The 20768-nt window shown below is 36.4% G+C and overlaps 2 protein-coding genes across 2 annotated transcripts; both read left to right on the forward strand.

The window, feature by feature from the left end:
• Positions 1-10285: 10285 nt before the first annotated feature.
• Positions 10286-11800, forward strand: LOC121252216 (UDP-glucose 6-dehydrogenase 1). Its single transcript, XM_041151748.1, has one exon. The coding sequence runs from the start codon at positions 10309-10311 to the stop codon at positions 11749-11751; it is 1443 nt and encodes a 480-aa protein (XP_041007682.1). The 5' UTR covers positions 10286-10308; the 3' UTR covers positions 11752-11800.
• A 3611-nt stretch (positions 11801-15411) lies between these two features.
• On the forward strand, positions 15412-20296 carry LOC121252269. Its single transcript, XM_041151828.1, has 2 exons — positions 15412-15901; positions 19597-20296. Exons 1-2 carry the CDS (start codon positions 15482-15484, stop codon positions 20158-20160), a joined length of 984 nt encoding a protein of 327 aa, XP_041007762.1. The 5' UTR covers positions 15412-15481; the 3' UTR covers positions 20161-20296.
• Positions 20297-20768: the final 472 nt, after the last annotated feature.

Consider the following 20768-nt stretch of genomic DNA (forward strand, 5'->3'; position numbering starts at 1 on the left):
AGAGAAATCATACACATAAGTTTTGTAATCCATTTATGCTGAGTTTCCATGCCCACCCTCTGCTCTAGGAGAAACTTAAGTGCATGTTGATCAATTTTAATAGCAAAAGCTTGGCCCAATAGGTATGACCTCCATTTTTGAACTGTTGTCACAAGAGCCAACAACTCTTTTTCATAAGTACACTAGTGAAGAGCCTTTCCCTTTAGTGCCTGACTCAATTATGAGATGAGTTTCCCAACTTGCATTGACACAACCCCAATACCCGTGCCACTGGCATCCATTCTATATTAAAAGGTCTGCTAAAATCAACTAGCCTTAAAACTGGGGGATGAGAGATAGCCTCCTCGAGAGCCACAAAAGCCTTGTTTGCCTCATTATTCTAGGAAAATGATTTTTTTTTTTTAATAAAGCTGTCAGTGGTGCTGTAATATGGACTTAATTTTGTATAAATTTTTTGTAGTACCCCATTAATCCCAAGAACCCTCTTAAAGACTTCACATTATTAGGTACATACCATTCTAACATGGTAGCAACCTTTTAGGAATCAACCATAACCCCTGATGCACTAATCACATGGCCCAAATAATCAATTTCCCCACTCTAAATCTACATTTTAATCTTTTGGCATACAAGTTATGTTGTTGCATCATTGATAGAACCTACCTTAGATGCACTAAATGCTCATCCCAAGACTTGTTGTGCACAAAAATGTCGTTAAAAAACACCAACATAAACCTTCTTAGAAATAGTTTGAATACATCATTCATTAACCCTTGAAAATTCATTGGGGCATTGGTTAGCCTAAATGACATTACCAAGAACTCGTAATGGTCTTCATGAGTTCTAAAGGCCGTCTTGGGTATATTGTCTGGTATGACTTGGACTTGGTCACTCAACCTTAAATCAAGTTTAGAAAACACCACTGCACCAAATAATTCATCCAATAATTCGTCTATGACTAGAATAGGGAACTTAGCCTTAATAATTTTTCTATTCAAGGCTCTATAATCGACATAAAGTCTCCAACTCCCATTTGCCTTGTGAACCAGTAATAGAGGGGAGGAAAAGGGGCTGGAACTTGACCTTATAACCCCAGATTTCAGTAATTCTACCACTATCTTTTCAATCTCTGATTTTTGGTAGTAAGGGTACATATATGGTCTATTAGTAATGGGTTGGATACCCTCCTTAAGTGTGATTTTGCGGTCATGGGCTCGGCTAGGAGGTAACCTAGTGGGTTCCAAAAACACTTCCTAAAACTCCGCTAACAGTTACAGGATCTCAACAACTGTGTTAGTCTATTTGAGAACAGTTATCTTAGAGATAATTTACAATAAGATTCTCTTCCCATTGGTCATTGAAGCCTTAACTACCTTTTGGCTATCCTCCATTGTGGATTGTTTCAATTTTAACCCTTTAAGCTCCACCCATTTATCTCCATTCAAAAACTTTATAGATAATTTGGAAAAATCTCATGTTATGGGCTCCAATATTTCTAGTTGTTGTACTCCTAGCACAACATTATAGCCAGCAAGTTCTAGCATATAAAAGAGGGTTGAAATTGAGTACCTTGGACCTTGAGGTTCACAACCTTGCAATATCCTTCGTTCTTGATGCATTGTCCATTGGCAACCTTGGCCAAGAGGTTTATTGTAGTATCTACTGGGAGCTTCAGCCTTGGCACTAGGGATGAATCCAGGAAGTTGTAAGTGCTTTATGAATATACCAAAACTATCACTTGTTCCCCCAAAATGTTGCCCATCAGTCTCATAGTTTTCGGTGTAGGAGTACCTACTATAGCAGCTAGGGAAATTTCAGGCTCTTCTGTAGTTTTGGCAAGCACTAAAAGCTCTTCACCTTCTTCCCTTTCACAATTAAGGGTTTCTTCCTTATCCTCCCAAAATTCTTCACTGCCTTGTAGTAAATAGATTTTAGGATTTTTACAATTGTGTGCTGGGCTTTACTTCTCATCATGGTGGTAGCAAAGACCCTTCTTCCGCTTTTCATCCATTTAGGTTGATGATATCTTCCATGTAAGTACAAAAGGTTTATGCCACTTGCTGTTTGTTTCAACAATTTGTGCACCTGGGTTAAGGCCGCTGCCCCACGATCAACTAGCCTTCTCTCCAGCAGGTTTGACTGTCTTCCTTGTACTTAAGAGATACTCCTCTTGTATCTTAGCTATCTCGAAGGTTGCATTTAGATTCATTGGGTTCAACATCCGTACGGGTAGTCGAATTTCGTCTTTCAAGCCACTGAGAAAATAGTTCAGCTTGTGTACATTAGAAAGCCCCCTCAAATGATTAGACAAAGTCTCAAATTGAGCCTTATAAGCTGCAACTGATGTGGTTTGCTTCAAACGTGTTAAGGCCTCTATTGGATCGTTATAGGTCGTAAGGCCAAAATGAATTTGTAAGGACCTAGTAAAGGTTTTCCAATAGTGGAACTGACCACCCTCAATGGCATCCTAATACCATATTAATGTGTCCCCCTCCATGTGGTAAGAAACCATTAGTAAGCGATGGGCTGGTGGGGTTTGATGGAAGTCAAAATACTGATTAGCCTTAAAGATCCAACCAGCTGGGTTGTACCCTCCAAAATGAGGAAAGTCAAGTCTAACCCCTCTAGTGAAGCCTCAATGCTGATCTTGTCCCTCTACTTTTGGATTTGTATGGTGCTCCCTTTGAGCATGGAGAGTCTAAGTAGCTATAAGGGTCCGAATCATGTCAGTGAGGTAGTCCATCATGGTCTTCATTTCCTGAATAATTTCTTCTTGGTGCTCGATCTGCTGCTAGAGAGCTTTTTGTTGGTGTTTGGATCTGGTTCACTCAGGCATAGAATCGATGGCTTTGATTACCAAGTGTTAAGGTCCTAGTTGTGGGTTATGTAATTAAGAGTCTGTAAAGAAGGAAAAATACTTGTACTAAAAAATCTATGGAAATTTCATTGACAAGAAGGAAGAATACTGAGATTGATTCGAGACAATCTCCACCTCCAAGAAATCCAAGTTCATACAACAAATTGCATAAATTCCCTATTCTCCCTTCCCTTCTCCTTAAGTGCATCTGAAATTCTAACAAATTCTCTAATGGATTCCTTCTTACCCTCACTACACGACACATATCCAAAGCAAAAAACAAAATAAAAGTAACTAAAATTACAAAGTGATAGGATAAGAGCGATGTGTTCCATGTAAATAAAACATTGTGTTTTGAGTGTATAAAACATAAACAGCTAAACGACTGTGTTTTAACTTCAGGTATGAATTGACTTTAAAACTTCATCTCCAACTCTTCTTTATTTGTCTTCCCTTAGCTTTTTGACCAGCGCTTCATCCCTAACTCCTCCCCTTTCCTTTATTCTCTCGCGAGCTCCATAACAATAGTGCGGTGTGGCATGACTTGTTTGGTGCTCAGTGAATGGTTACCATGCGTTTTAGATTTATTTTTTAATATCAAAACATTTTTTCAAAAATGAAGGCACTTATTGGATACTCTTGACTTATCCCAACACAATTTGGAGATGCTTTTTAATTTTTTGCTTGAAAATACTAAATATACTTAAAAAACTTATAAAAACTTACTTATTCACATGTCAGTTATTGTGTAACATACTAGTCATAGATTTGTGGTATATAAGTAAATCTTCTAGTTATTTTTCTATTATTATTTTATAATCTTATCAGATTTTATATTTATTACTTTTAATAATCACTATTATAATTGTGTTTGAATTTACTAGAGTTTTATTTTATTATTAATTCTAATAATTATTACTAGATTTTATTAGATTTTATGTCCCTCTATAGTTTTGGTTTGAATTTAAATCTTAATTCTTCCTATCTCCACCGAACCTCATCTTTTGATTTTATGATCCTAACCTCATACTCATCCTTATCCCCTAATTTGATAAATCCAAATCCTAATGGCAAAACCAACTCTGAAATCGTATCATCAATACTTTCAAAATCCCACAATGACCCTCTGAAATAAACACAAGAAATTCGCCAAGTCCATACGTCTCTCAGTGTTTTAGTTGTAAAGTGTCCTAATGGAAGATCAACTTTCACGTCAAGCACTGCTATAAATCCTCTCTTCCTCCTCACATTATTCCCATCAACAAACCCACGATACCCCATTGCTAGAACCTTCAACGGAAATCAAATTTTTCCCCTCACACTTCAAACTAGAGTTACACATAAAAGAAATAGAGAAAACACTTCCCTTCAAGTTGCAAATCATGAGCCTTATTCTCCAGTAGCCACTGCAGCCTCCCTGCCTAGAGAAACCAGTCCAAGTTGTTTTCGCCAGCCACCTCAAGGATGTCGGAGTTCCTCTCGAACAACATAGAGACCATCGGCTAGTTCCTTCCCGTCGAATCCGTATCTTTCCGGTAAGCCCATCACAGTCAATCACCACTTTCTCTCCCTAAGGTTTTTTTTTTCGGTTTTACAGTTCCCTCTCTCTCTCGCTTTTCTCACGGTGTCGCACCACCCTACTCAGGAACCCAGCCGCGTCGTCGGCCACTTCCAATCACCTCGGAGCTGCCATTGCCTAAGCCTCTCTCCCTCGGTGAGTTTCGGCCCTGTATCGCACGCCACCCCCGAGCCCTCTGTTACTCCCGCACAGCTCTATTCTTTTTCTTACTTCTTTTTATTTTCTAGTTGTTAAAGTCTAGTAGATTCTTTTATACTTACTTCCGTAATGTCTAGTCAGTAAAGTACTTCAGTAAAGCACCATTTTGACTTGTAACTCTCATATAGTATTTAATTAATGTTTATTTTGAGATTATTGCATATACACCCCTTAGTGTTTAAGAAATGACTAAATTGTTTTTGGACTTACTATTTTTTGTGGGCTCTCATCTACAGGTTTAAGTCTTATTTTGTTACAAAGATTAACAAGTTGTTTTTAAACTGGACTGGACTTCATATTTTAAATTAGGCTTAGTTTAATTAAATAAGTATGTTAACCCATTAATCTATATTTTATAGAAAATATTAGAAATTATTTATATTATTAAATATTAAATTTTTACTTGATTTCAGTAGTAAATACTAAATGATTTAATTATATAATGAGTCTTATGAAACCAGTTTTCATTAATATCTAATACATTTAAATACAATATGATTTCTATTAAATTATAATATGTTATTAGTATTTAAGTAATTTAAAATATCAAGATTTATTGATTATGATGTTAAACTAAGATTTATTTGACTATCTTCTAGATTATGAATTTATTAAGTAGGACGTTAGTACATGTTATTCCTAGACAGATTTAGTGATAGTTAATATTGTGTATAGGTGACGAGCTACGAAATGAGATTTAAGAAGAAGCATAGCGAGGTAAGTAATTTGATCACAAATTAAGATCATCACAGTTCAGCTTATATATAAGTATTATTTAAGCCAGTTCATTAACAACCATTATTTATGCACCACTCATGTCATATGCAAACATGTCATCCAACATAGCATACAATCATGTCATTCTACATCACGTTCAAATTCAGAAATTACAATTATGTATGTATTATGTCATGTATCTTATGTGTATAAGACACGTAAGCTATTTTAACTTCAAGTGCAAGATAAGACCAGATCAGTTAATTAGATAATCATTCAGATGCATGGTACCAATGCAGTTTAGTTTCGGGGTGGATGTGCAAGCCACGGGCTCAAGCGTGGTCCACCATAGTATGCCAGAATACTATCAGCGGCTCCTCTTGTAGCTGCGGGACATGGGACCGGTGCACAACCTAACACACAGGGTTAAGTGTGTTGGCCAGTCAGTTCAATCAGTTAATTCAGATAAATCAGTCATGCATAACATCAGTATCAGTATGAACAGTCATGAATTTAAACTCTCAACATGAAAACTTTTATGAAAACATTATGTTTATTATGTTTACGTTGTGATAGATTTCTTACTGAGTTTTCGACTCATTTTAGTTTGCTTTCATGTTTTTAACCACCCAAGTGAGAATGATGAATACAAGCAGGCAGGCCAAGATTAGAATGAGCAATTGATTTAGTTTCAGAGTTTATAAAATAAAATTTATTTTTATGACATAAATTTATTCAGTTTATTCATTTAATAATTTTGAAATACATTTTATTAGACATTTTTCTACAAAATAAATCATAAAGTTCACTTATTAAATATGAGATCTCTTACTGAGTTTATTTTATGAAAAATACGTGACACTCCTAGCCTACGAGAATGGGGTGTTACATATTGATATGTTGAAAATTATGAAATTTAAAATTTAAAATTTAAATTTCAAAATAAAACTAATAAAATGAGTCTTGTAAGTAAATTGTAAGTACATATAGCACTACTCTAAATATAATATCAAATATCCAAGCGAATATCGTGTTGCATTAAATATTGTAAAACTTACTTTGCTAGTCTAATTCATGGATAAATAGTTATAATATTTACTTTTTATGTAGTGTGTCTACAATTTGAATTAATATAGACAACAAATCTCGTCGTAATTGAATCTCATATTGTTAATGTTGTTGAGTCTATAAATGATATTTCTCTCTTTCAAATTATAAACAAGAGTATTACTCAAAAGTTTATAAATGACTAGTTGGTTACATAAATGGTGGTGAGGGATGGCAACCATGGCTAGAAACCAATATCTTTCTCCTATACAATATCAAATAAATAATTTGATTTGATTATTATCCTAATGAAAAGAATCCCAACAGAAGATTTGATTTTTAAAATATTTTCATTATCTCATTTATATGTAATTTCCTTATAAATAAAGACTTAAACTTTAGATTCAATTCATCAAAAACAACAACAATATAGCACTCAGTTTCTCTATCTTATTCTCCTCTTCTCGTGATCAATCAATTTCTCTACCACTTTCTTTTAGGGGTGGCAATTCATGTTTTTTGGTCGTGTCAAGTCATAAGCATTCAACTATATAGATAAACCTAAATCAAATCCGTTAAGCTAAAAATTCTAATCCAACCCATTTAGATAATAGGTTGTGTCGGGTCACCCGTTTGACCCGTTTAATAATTAATTAGAAATAGGTCGACACAATACGATTCATTTAAACTTGTTTAAAGTAAATGGATTGAACTAACTCGCATAACTCATTTGACTTGATTAACATAATTTCACATAAAAGTTAGAATTTATATTTAATAGTAGTCACAATATCTTAAAAAATAAAATAAGACTACCTACTAATAAAAAAATATCAATATTTTTTTAAATTTTAACATATAATAAAACTAATATTACAAACTCTAGAATAACAAATATGAGCATGAGTCTAGAATTAGAATTCCAACAATAAAAGCATTAACATACCGAGAAATATCAATATTACAACTCAATAATAATAAAATTGTGATTTTGAAATAAAATATAAACATATCAAAACGGGTTGATTTCAGGTCAAGCAGGTTGATCTGTTATTAATCTATTTATAAATCATGTCTTAACATCAAGTCAACCCATTTTGATCCGAACCTGTTAACATCAAACTCAAACCGGCTAATTTTGTGTCATATTCGTGTTTGGTTTACGGATCATATCACATATTACCACCCAACTTTCTTTAGTTTTCTGGCTAATTAGTACTTATGGGGCAATTGAAGAAATAAGGGAGTAATAATATGACTTATTCATGAGTGATCTACGGTGAATAAATAGATGGATCACCCACCAATCAGTTTTATAACAAAGGAACTGAACAAACCTGCAGTTAGGTGAAAGCCAAAAGAAATACACACCGACACCGTTAACAAACATCATTCAAAACGTGTCTCTCATAAATTCATATATAATGCATGCGTTACATGCATAATCTTTTAATTTTTCCTTCTTCTTTTTTTTTTTATAAATCTGGACAACAATAAAAATTAAAAGATGCAATTTCTATATCTATCTGATTCTCTAAAGAATATAACACTAACAAGAATGTCAAATCCAACATTCGAAGAAGAATAAGAAAACTACTAAAAAAAAAACCACAGTACCTTAATTTCTTCATTAATGAAAGCTAGCCATGGTTTTATCATAATTCTTGGCTGACTTTGTTACATATTTTATTGCTAAAGTTGTTGATGGGCATTCATGGACACCAGGACCATCTAGATCTACTTCATTCTTCCCCTTTTTCCACGTCTTTAAAAGTGCTTCCTATTTTAAACGTTGCCTTCGAAAACACTCCTTGCCATTTTCCTGCTCCTGAAGCAAAGGGTTATCATTCTTGGTTTTGAAGTTTTGCCCTAGTTAATCCTACTTTACCAAAATAGGGTTTAATTCAATCGTTATTTAATAGTGTGTTGACAATATCAAGACCGGTTCGGATACAAGCGTGATCTCAATTCATCTCATCTAATTATTATAGTTTTTTTAAAAATTTTTCATACAAAATATAATAAATAATTTAACTTTTTCAAATTTTAAAATAATAATAATATTAAAAAATAATATTCTAATAATATTTTATTCAACTTTCATCTCAATTCACTATTTAAACGACACCTTAATCAACATGAAAATAATGTTAATTTTATACATAAATGATAAATACACTAAAGTGAACAGAAATTTTTTTGATCCGTCTCAAATACTGATATGGAGGATATATTTTACACGCCGACCTACAAATAGAATTTTTCAAACAAGTATATTTTGATTTTGTACTCCACTTAGTTCATCAAAATAAAAGTATTATTTTAATTTTAATTTTAGTTTTTATTTTAATATATAAAATAGAACTTCGAGAATCCGAGGTTACTCTCGAATAATAGATGATAGATCTCGATTCTCTACATGCTACTGCGGTCAAATCTTTTTAACGCAGCAGTCGAGTTGACTTTTTGATGCTATGAGCATTATGGGTACTTTCGTAACTTCCGTGCTCTTGCAGGGATACCAGTATTTGTCGAGCAGCGAGTTTACATTTCTATCCCTTCCTCCCCTCGCACCAGCCACTGCAACTGCCAAGCGGTAAAACGTGTTTGAAGAAGAGTGCGCCCCAGTTTGGACAAGCCAGGGGCAGTCTTGGCCATGCGTTGCGTATATAAGAGCCCCACCCCCTGCTCTTCCTCCTTCACAAAACTCACCCACTCTGAGAAAACCGGAGGGTCCAACCTAGGTTCACCAGGTAACTCTGAACGAATGAACCCGCCTAATTTCTCTTAGTTTCAACTTTTCTGTTCCTAATCCCCTGATCTGTTGCGGTTTTTCACATTTCTATTCTTTGATCCATAATCTGTTTGCCTGTGTTTAATTTTATGCGTGATTGGGTATACTTCTGTTTTTAATACGTGCATTGAGCATATAAATAGAGCTAATTAGCCGTGGATCTGGTGGAATCTGTGATTTGCAATATTGAATTGTTAGCAATTCAATATTTTTCCTTGGTTATATTGTTCCTTGATATGTCGCTTGCATTTCTTTTTTCTAAGCGGATCGTGGGTGATTCTGAATTTGGATCAGATCTTATTTTGTCTTAGCTCTGATAATCATGTTCTTCCATAATTGCTAAAGTTACAACCATAGTGTTACTTTACTGTTGCACGCACGTGCCCCCTATAGTCTTTGCTTCATTCAACCTGAAAAACCAGCTTTCAGCTTTGATATTCCCCGAAGTTTAGCAAATTCATCATTGCAAAGTTTCCCTCCTTTTAAGACTCGTGGTACTGGGAAATGAATCCCATTTATAGCCTCCTTGCCTTACACTTATCCTTCTCGAGATCCATAAGGAGCCAAAATGTGTAGATAGGGAATGAGGTTTGAAAAAAAATTTGTTTTTTGTTTCAATTGTAATGCAAAAGTGCTTGATATGAGATCTTAAGGAGCCTTCAGTTAGCACATATCTGGAAAACCAACTTTCCCTCCAGAAATTTATATATGAAGGTGAAAGGGAAGGCATTTCCCTCTGTTATTTTCTCTCTCGCCTTCTCTCGGTTTTTTTTTTTTCCCATCTTTTGACGAACAAGTGATTGTAAACATTTTGTTCAGTTGTTCAGTCAAAAGAAGTTTTTCTTCTTTCCCCCCCACGTGTTTATAAGCTTCTAATTCTCCTGTAGCAGTTGAATTCTTAAAATCATTTTATCAGTTGTACTGTTTTTTCTGCGAAAGCGGGTTGATTGCAATTGGGAGATCCGGATATGGGTTTTCCCTCTCCCTCTCTCTCTCGGAAAATGTGAATGTAGATATTTTGTTCAGTTGTTCAGTCAAGGAAGTTTTCTTCTTTTTTATGTTTCCAGCATATGTATGAACATCATTTTTCTTCAGGTTTCAAGGTAGAAAAGCAAAATGGTGAAGATCTGTTGCATTGGTGCTGGATATGTTGGAGGCCCAACAATGGCCATAATTGCACTTAAGTGTCCTTCTATTGAGGTGGCTGTTGTGGACATCTCTGTGTCTCGGATCACAGCCTGGAACAGTGACCAGCTCCCCATCTATGAGCCTGGTCTTGATGATGTTGTGAAGCAATGTAGAGGCAAGAACCTCTTCTTCAGTACTGATGTGGAAAAACATGTCTCAGAGGCTGATATAGTGTTTGTCTCTGTCAACACCCCAACCAAAACTCGGGGTCTTGGGGCGGGGAAGGCTGCAGATCTGACTTATTGGGAGAGTGCGGCTCGTATGATTGCTGATGTGTCAAAATCTAACAAAATTGTAGTTGAGAAATCGACAGTTCCAGTCAAAACTGCTGAGGCAATTGAAAAAATTCTCACCCACAACAGCAAGGGAATCCAATTCCAAATTCTGTCAAACCCAGAATTCCTTGCTGAGGGGACTGCAATTCAAGATCTTCTCAACCCTGACAGAGTCCTCATTGGAGGCCGGGAGACCCCAGAAGGCCAGAAGGCCATCCAAGCATTGAAGGATGTCTATGCTCAGTGGGTCCCTGAGGAACGCATACTAACTGCCAATCTCTGGTCTGCAGAGCTCTCAAAGCTTGCTGCGAATGCCTTTTTGGCCCAGAGAATATCCTCAGTTAATGCCATGTCAGCTCTTTGTGAAGCTACTGGGGCAAATGTAATGCAGGTATCATATGCTGTGGGTAAGGACTCGAGGATTGGACCCAAGTTCCTGAATTCTAGCGTTGGCTTTGGGGGGTCCTGCTTCCAGAAGGATATTTTAAACCTGGTTTACATATGCGAGTGCAATGGTCTTCCTGAGGTTGCAGAGTACTGGAAACAGGTCATCAAGATCAACGACTACCAGAAGAACCGTTTTGTGAACCGTGTAGTTGCCTCCATGTTTAACACGGTTTCAAATAAGAAGATTGCAGTTTTGGGGTTTGCATTTAAGAAAGATACTGGAGACACGAGGGAGACCCCCGCCATTGACGTGTGCAAGGGGCTATTGGGTGACAAGGCCCGGTTGAGCATATACGACCCACAGGTCGCGGAAGACCAGATCCAGAGGGACCTCACAATGGACAAATTTACTTGGGACCATCCCATTCACCTCCAGCCAATGAGCCCCACCACTGTGAAGCAAGTCAGCGTGGTTTGGGATGCCTATGAGGCAACAAAGGATGCCCATGGTGTTTGCATTCTGACCGAGTGGGATGAGTTTAAGACTCTTGATTACCAGAGAGTTTATGATAACATGCAGAAACCGGCTTTTGTATTTGATGGCAGGAACGTGGTTGATGTAGATAAGCTGCGCGAGATTGGTTTCATTGTGTACTCAATTGGTAAGCCCCTGGATCCATGGCTCAAGGACATGCCAGCTGTGGCATAGAAGAAGATAATGGATGCACGATCGAGGCTTGTGGGTCAATGAATCTTAGTTGGAGGCAATCAGTCTTATTCTTTATATATCATTTTTATATTTTTGTGAAAGTAAGAGGCTCTATGTTTTGCCCTACATTTGTGTTCAAAGTCATTAATGTCTGTCTGTTATTTGTTTGCTAGCAAACTTTGATCTTTTGTTTGGTTTAAATCTTCTATTATAATTAGAAATGTTAAAATTTTGAGAGCGATCTTTTCAATATGGGAACTATTGTATTTGGCTTATATTTGAGATAAAATTTCATGATCTTTTATGAATAACATTTATTTTTTTTTTATTTTTAAAGAGTAATACTACGTGCAGTCATGGAATGTTCAAATGTTATATAGTCGCTTTGAAAAAAAAATAGGATTTACTATTAAAAAATTATTATTTTTTTATATGGATATCGTATTTATTCACTTTTTTCAAAATAATTGCACGACACTTACATACTCACAACTACAACTATCATTTCTCATTTTTAAAAGTCAAGGGAAATATAGATCAAAGGCCTGGGGCTAATTGACATAAACTCCAAACCTCCGGTCTTGAGTTCAAAACCCGCCTTCTCAAATGTATAAAAAAAAAAAGAAGTCAAGGGAAAGGGAAACAAAAATTGTGTACAAAATTAAAAATAGAGCAATTATATTATTAGTTTTTGATTTTATCATTCAGGATCAAACGAACACTTCAAAAACTGTACAACATTGTATGTTTACTGGTATATATTAGGATGTTAAAATTTCATATAGAAATAAATTTTTTTAAAAATACGTGTGATTGACCTGAAATTTGGTTCGCCCCCGAGTAACCATGAACACACCGTTCACGTCAACTGCAAGCGCTGAATTCGTTCCACGCGGTGAAAATATAGATGCTGCAAGCCAACTTCTGCTGACACAACAGACAATACAAGTGTCGACTTCTGTGATTTTCACAAGATTCTCGTCCCTTTTTATTGTTTCATTCGCTTTTCCAGCGTAGTATCTGAATTAACAGACGAGATTACAGATTGAGATGAAATGAGATTGAAAAGGGTTTTTGAATTATTATGAGAAACTTTTCGTGATCCCAGTTCCAAACTTTCAAAAGATATGAAACGTTGATTTACAAGCAATATTCATGTATCTTTTCTTTGATGTCAATTTTGGTACGGGCCGTAAAGGAAGAAGAGTCATCCTTGCGATTGATTGACCCACGATAGTGGCTTATGTGTCGAAACATGTCATTGCATTCATCTATGAAAATAAATAATAAATTGAGAGGCATATAGATTTATATGATTTCGACATAAAGTTTATGTCTACGGGTTGTTTAGGAGAAAATCTACTATACTTGATGAATTGTACAATCCCTCATAGTTTTATGTATTTCTAAGCACAATGGAGGTTGAAACCCTCTTGCATCGAGGAAGAAGATTATGTCTTTCAAGTATCCAAGATGAAGGTAGAAGAAGCATGTGGTGTTTTGTAGGAAAATCACTTTTTATATCGAGGCCTCTTAGGAGTTGTTGATGAGATATCAATTTTATGTACTTGTCACATTTTCCCTTTACGTATCTAACTTAACTTTCTTTATTTTTACCTATTTCTATTATTGTCTTTTCCTTCTCTTCCTTCGCCTTTGATGACAGCGACACAATGGGCTGGGCCTAGTCTATTTTGTACCTAACATTGTTTGTTTTGAAGATTTGGGAGTTCTATTAGTTAGGCTTATTGCCCTCTTTTTAGCCTCCCGTCCGTGTTTTTTTTCCCAGTAATTTTTCAGGCAACTCCAGCGCCTTCATGAGCTGAGGGTTGTCTGTATTTTAATTTGGCCTCATGTTTTTTGAATGTAGGAGCTTATGATGTTTAACGTTTAGACTATGGGACTAGTACTGCTCCTGGAATCATAAATAATTCTTGGAAGAAAACCGAATACAAGTGCAAGACCTGCAACAGGAATTTCCACTCTCATCGGGCACTTGGAGGCCATCAGTCAATAATACACACAACTAAAAACTGCCCTGAATTGAAAAAACCAGCCCTCGTGACATAATTACTGAAGATGAGGCTAATTGCAATGTTGTAAATACTGAATGTAGAGAGAATTCAGTGGAGCAGGAGATGAGTGGAGTCATGTCCCTCATGACAAGCTATGAGTTCTCGGAGGCTAAGGAGCACAAGTACTGTGATATTTGCTTTCAGGTTTATGCGTCAGGCCAAGCTTTGGGTGGTGACAAGAGGGCTCATTCGATAAAGAATTCTCAGATCATAGCTGAAGAAACTGTGGCAATAAAGCATCAAGTTTTAGTTATTTTCGAGGAAGAGACCAAAGATGATGTTGGTAGGATTTCCTGATCAGAAAATATCAGATTTCCTGATTTGAGGTGAAGCTTCCCTTTGATGTTGGAAAGCTCATGGTGGGCTCCTCAACTGATTTCATGTGTTGATCTATGATAGTTGGAGTGTAGCTCGCTTCCAAATTAATCATGATAACATATGAAAATGAATGGTTTTGGTTGATCTTTTGGTGAAATACTTACTTGTTTTTGGTTCTACAAGTTAAAAAATAAATTATCTATGTACATAAATGTAGGCTCTGCTCGGTGGAAATCTTGAGTTTGGGGTGTCTTCAGCTTCTGGTAAATTTCAAGTTGCATGCTAGATTGCCCAACGTACTTTAATCCGAGCTTCAAGAACGCCCCAAGTCCTTGTACGTAGCCTGAATGGTAAACATCAAATTGCTTTCATCAGGGATGGAAGAGTTGGGGGCCGGGGAGTGGAGACATGTTCATGTTGGAAAGATTAGGCTAGAGAGACTCAGCATGTGTGCTTTTGCAGTACTTTGTAGCTAGCTGATTAATGTTTTAATGAGCGAGGAAAAACAAGTGATGCTTTATCAAATGGTTTGAAAACTATATTGAGGTTTCTCACGAAAGAATAAAAAAAAAAAAAAAAAAACAGAAGAAGAAGAAAGAAATCATGAGCTAACTTTGTTTACTAGCTCATAGGAGGAATTAAATCATGTTTATTACCTCATATTATTAACTATTAACTTTGTTTTTAAGAGAATGATAATAAGAAAAATTATTTGTACAGATCTATTACGTAATAATTCTGTGCAAACTCTTGAAAAAATATATAATATTCTTAAAAAATTTGCTATTTTTATAGTAAGTTTAGGCTTTGTTTGGAAAGTAAATCCATCTCAACTTATCTCAACTCATCATTACAACTTTTTCAAATCCCAATACAAAATATAATAAACAATTCAACTTTTTCAAATTTTAAAATAATAATAATAAAAAAAAAAATATTCTAACAATATTTTATCATTTCAACTTAACTCAATTCAACTCAGTTTAACATCTAAACGCACTCCTACTCTCTTTTTTTTTCTTTTTTTTTTTAAAGAAATTTTACACATCTGAACTTGTATTTATTATCCTAGCAATAGGAAAACCACGAACCAAAAAGATCATAACCGATTTAATAACAAAGACATGAAAAAAAAACAAAAACAAAAAAAATGAAGGAGGAGGAGGTAGCAGTGGACTCTGAAAGCCTAACTAAAGCCCATATCCAATTGATTGAGGAAAAAAAGCCCATATCCAATTGTCCTCATTTCCCCCACTCTCAGAGACTCACTCATCTACTCAGAACAAACCCTCACTCTCTCTCTCTCTCTCTGTGAAAAAACTCTCTGAAAAAACGCCATGGACTATGCCGGGTGGCCTGAGACGCACCGAATCACACCACAGCCTCCAAATACTAACCCACCACCTCCAGACCCCTACACTTGTTCCCACCATTACCCATACTACCCTCCAGACCATATCCCAGTTTCCCTCACTGCCGTTACGCATTCCTCTCTTGAACCCCATGACTTGTACGCCGGCCTTGGCGCCGATCCCGGTAGGATCATCCCAATTGGGGTCGACGCCTATGCCTCCCTGACCTCCTACCAGCATACCCATTTGCGCATCCATGGCCATGCCGGCGCTGGGTCGTACGGTCACCTCCATCAGACTCTGGGTACGGGGTCGTCCGTTTACTATTCGGACCCGAATTCGCAGAACTGGGCGGCCAAGGAGGCCGTCCGGATATACGGGGCGTACCGGGTTGGCTTTGGAGCTGTAAGTGAATTTTTTTTTTCTTTAATATACAAGTTTTTTCTTTTCTTAATTTCGGGAATATGCTAATCGAATCGCGCATGTTAATATGATTTTTTTTTCTTGTTCTATTTTCTTATCTTTTTAATATCCCGATTCATATTTCAATTGCATTGTGGTTTTGGTGTTGAGTTGGTTGCTAAGAAAGTTTGAAAGGAATCGTTTTAAAAGTTTTGAATGCGGAATTTTGGTTTTGTTCTGATTGCTGTAGAAATTTGGGAAAATGAATGGAAAAGGTCGAGATTTAAAAAACAATGAGTTATTAGAATTTGAATCTTAACAATACTATAATTCTCCCGTTCAATTGAGTCCTTAAGGACTGTCTGGGATGGATGCACCAAGTTTTTTTATTCTCCACTAGATGCTGATAAGATCATTGAAGCACTGCTTATAGATTTATTAATAAGTTAAATATTTTTCTGTGTAGTAGGGGTAATTGCGCATTGCCTCCCTAACTTTTAGAAACTTTCTTAAGCCTCTTCATAATTTGGAGCGAAATAGCAGTGTCATGTAAAAAAAATTTTAAAATTAATAAGAGATTTTATACTATAGTCCAAGTACACAGGAAGTATACAAGAGGAGAAACCTACATACACTCCTCTAGAAACTGAAAATGACTAAAGTAAATCGAGAAGATTATCTCCATTCAATACAAGAGCCTCAGCCCAAAAACTAAAGGTATTAAAGAAAAACTCCATAAGTTCTCCCATCGAGCGTTCTCTATCTTCAAAGCACCTCCCATTCCTCTCTAACCATAAGCACCGCATCAAGCACAAAGTAATATCTTCCAAATGGCAACAAGACGTTGACTCCCTACAAGACCTTTCCAACATGTAAGAAAATCCACCACATGCTTAGGCATCACCCAAGCAATACCCGTCCTACCAAAAATCTCATTCCACAACGTCTTAGCCACCTCACAATGAAGAAAAAGATGGTTAACAGATTCACCATCTTTCCTACACATGTAGCACTAATCTACTACACAAAATTCACGTTTTCTTAAGTTATCTGTGGTGAGAATTTTTTCAAGAGACACCAATTGTGATACCCCATATAATAAGGATACGGGTAGGTGGTATATGAGATCCCACATTGCTTGGGAATGAGAAGTTCTTGCTCTTTATAAGGTTTCAATGAGACTCTAATTGTATCATTGACTAGTCTTTTTGAAATATAGGTCATGTGGTTTTGACCTTCCATTGGGACATTACAAATGGTATCAGAGTCTATCCCAACCAGAAATGTGGGACTTAAGCCGTGCTACCTACAATAGACTGGCCTGACGAGGACGTCAGAAATTTAAGGGAGGTAAATTGTGATACCCCATGTGATAAGGATAAGGGTAGGTGGTTTATGGGATCTCACATTGCTTGGGAAGGAGAAGTTTTTACTCTTTATAAGGTTCAAATGGGGCTCCAATTGTATCATTGACTAGTCCTTTTAGAGTATATGCCATGTGATTTGGGCATTCCGTTGGGGTGTTACACCAACAAACAGAAAAATGCCACCTTACTAGGCACCTTAACTATCCAAATGCATTTCCAAGGGTAATCATAGACACAATGACAGTTTAGCACCTTATAAAAGGAACTAACCGAAAGTCTGGAATTTCCTGCATGAACCCACAGCAAACTATACTCCCTTCTCTGAACAATCTTCAAATCATATAATCTACCAAAAAAATCAGAGACTACATTCACTTCCCAGTCATGCAAATTTCTGACAAAATCAACATTCCATTGAAGATTATTATTCAAAAAAGAAAAGGAATCCGCCACTGCAGCATCTTGATCCCTAGCAATCCTGAAAAGGAAAGGGTAAACATTCTTGAGAGCTGAATCTCCACACCAAATATCATGCCAAAAATGAATCGTTGTTCCATCCCCCCACCTTGAATTTAAAATGATTGACGAACTCCTCCCCACCCATCTGAATGGACTTCCACAAAACCACCCCATACACTTCTCTTACTTCATTGGAACGCCAACTCCCCCACATCCTCCCATATTTAATGTCAACAACATTTTTCCATAATACATCCATTTCAATACGATATCTCCAAATCCATTTTCTAAGAAGAGCTTTGTTAAAAAGCCTCAAATTTTACCCACCCGTGGGTAGCCCAAGTGGTAAGGGCGAACTTGTGTGCATGAGTCGTATGCCACAGGTTTGATTCCCCTTGAAATCAAACTGCAATTTAAGTGGGAGGCCATGACGGTGGGTTCCTGTGCTAGTTTTCCCGGGGGTTTAGGTTCCATGGGTGAGTCCTAAGGGCTCTGCTGTGGGGTGGTTCCCCCGCCATTAAGAAAAAAAAAAAGCCTCAAATTTCGCACCCCCAAACCTCCACAAGAAACCAGTTGACAAACCTTATTCTTGAGAGCAGTGTCATGTAACATTCCCATGGATAAACTCTCTAGCATGATGCACTACTTCACTCATTAATTTAAATCCATATGGGCTAGATAAAAGCTGAAATAGCTTTAATATATGCGATCAGCTTTGGAAGCCATCGTTGTCCTTTCCAATTAAACAAGAAATAATCCCGAGACAATACAGCTGTGAGAAGCATGATTCCAGACATATTTTCAATAATTGATGGGGGTCTGTGTCATATTTCCAGAGTAATTTTCATCAATAACCTTTCCTAAACCAAAGTTTTCTGTTGATGTGAGAAACCTATATGAGCTAAAATCAAAATGCAGACCGAATCTGCAACTTTTTGTGGTTCCCAATACTTTCAGATCATGCTTTGGTTTCCTGTAAATTTATCCTTCCTCCCCTCCCTTGTTTTCGGAGTATGAATATACTATCCTTGTACAAACAACTCAAATATGATTTATGCTACTATAAACTATAATGACTGCCAATTTCATTGTCATCATTCTATCCTTGTGTCTATTTTCATACTTCTTTTATGGTCAAGAGTGAACTTGTTCATTAACAGGTTTAAATGTTTTCCTGCATCTTTGTGCTACAATTGTACTCTAATTAAATTTATTTATGAATTCAGCTTGGTGTCACTGTTCAACCCACTTGCCAAATTTGGTTAGTTGTCGTAAAAACTGTCTAACCCTGATATGAAAAATGAACTAGTGGCACACAAAAGGCATTTAACTTTTATTTGTACATTTCCTACGTGGCTTAACAAGCTCCATAGGGTGGTTTTGTTCTCTTATGTTCTCCGAATCTTTTGGTATCTGTAGCCCTCTAACCATAGATCAGACCCACTGGACGTTCAAACTATATATCAAACTGAGTAACTAGGGAGTAGGGATCTGTTGAAGGATACGCAGGGTAGTTAGGTTAGTCGTTGATCCAGGAGTTGCAGGGCAAAGACCATATTGCTGAAGTTAACTGTTCAAGTCGTGTCCCTTTGCATGTTTCTTGGGTGCTCGTCTTTTAATTGAGAACAGAAGTTGTGACTGAGCTGGCTTCCTGTTGGGAAGTCTAAAGGTTGGTCAGGCAGTTCAGCAAGTTTTCAACTCTATCATGGATTAGTTATGTGGTTTCCATACACATCGATGAACATGAGTATTTAAAAAACCGATAAGAATGCATAATGTAACTAGATATTATATATTGGCATCTTTCCTACACTGGTGTGGTATATATATTATTGTTTGTAATTAATCTCCTGGTATCTGGATTCTGTACAGGGTGTGTCGATACCATCAAGTGGGACAGAACAGTTGGCCATTGCAAATCCAAACTTCACTTTCAGGGCTAAGAGCACTCCTCATCATGGAAATAGCGCCGGGAAGATGTACCGAAAGAAAATGAAAACAAAGACGAAGACTGTACAATCTGTGTATTGTGAACTTTGCAACATCGATTGTGACACCAAGGATGTACTCGACAAGCATAAATTGGGAAAGAAGCATAAGAAGAACCTGGAGAAACTAAATGAAGTAACTGCCCCAGCTCAAAGTGCTGAAGGATCAAAAAATCTTGTAATTGGGCCGCAAGAGCAGCTCAATATGGACAAAACTGTTGGTGGGAAAAAGAGTCGGAAGAAGGCTGCTGCACATGAAGAGGATCTGGAGTCGAAGAGACGGAAGGTTCTTGAAGGTGGGGCGGCAGCTGAGGCAGTAAGGACATGTGCAATATGTAATGTGGTATGTAATAGTGAGACAGTTTTCAATTATCATCTTGCGGGACAAAAGCATGCTGCTATGGTGAAGAAACAGGCAGATGGAACAGGAATGGCTACTGCCAGTTGAAAGTAAAATTTTGGGAGTCTTTTTGGTATATTGCCGCATACTTGATCTTCCTTTCTGGGATTTGCTGAGGTGAGTCGATCAAAACTTATTGGGATAACTGATTCGTAAATTTCCTTGAGAAGAGATCTTGTTTGACCATCCAAAGCATTTGAAATGCCAATGGCAGATTCAGAATCGGCAGCCACCTCTTATACGACAATCCACTCGGGCAAACTCGAATCTGATTCAATTTATTTATCAAATCAGTTGTTATAAAAAGTAATATTTATATACAACTCAACTCGTACAAGTTTTTATATAAACTCGTATGATTCTATATTTGTACTCAAACTTAATCTAGTCAACCATACAAGACCTTTTTTTTTAAAAAAAAAAAAAAAAAAAAAGGAAACTGCCTTAATTTTCTATTTTTACAAACAAAATCCAAAATGTATTTTTTCAAAGATTTCTGTCTCCAAGAAAGTTTAAAAAATACATAATTTTTTAGTTTCTTTTTTAGAAAAGAAATTTGAATACATAAACACTCTTAATCCATCTCATTACATCACATCACATCATTATAATTTTATCAAATTTTCATATTAAATATAATAAATAATTTAATTTTT

The sequence above is a fragment of the Juglans microcarpa x Juglans regia genome, chromosome 2S, assembly GCF_004785595.1.
Source record: "Juglans microcarpa x Juglans regia isolate MS1-56 chromosome 2S, Jm3101_v1.0, whole genome shotgun sequence".
NCBI lineage: Eukaryota > Viridiplantae > Streptophyta > Magnoliopsida > Fagales > Juglandaceae > Juglans > Juglans microcarpa x Juglans regia.

Coding starts and splice junctions, on each gene's coding strand:
- LOC121252216 (XM_041151748.1), top strand. CDS start 10,309: ATGGTGAAGATCTGTTGCATTGGTGCTGGATATGTTGGAGGCCCAACA.
- LOC121252269 (XM_041151828.1), top strand. CDS start 15,482: ATGGACTATGCCGGGTGGCCTGAGACGCACCGAATCACACCACAGCCT. Junction 15,902..19,596: donor ACCGGGTTGGCTTTGGAGCT/GTAAGTGAATTT, acceptor GATTCTGTACAG/GGTGTGTCGATACCATCAAG.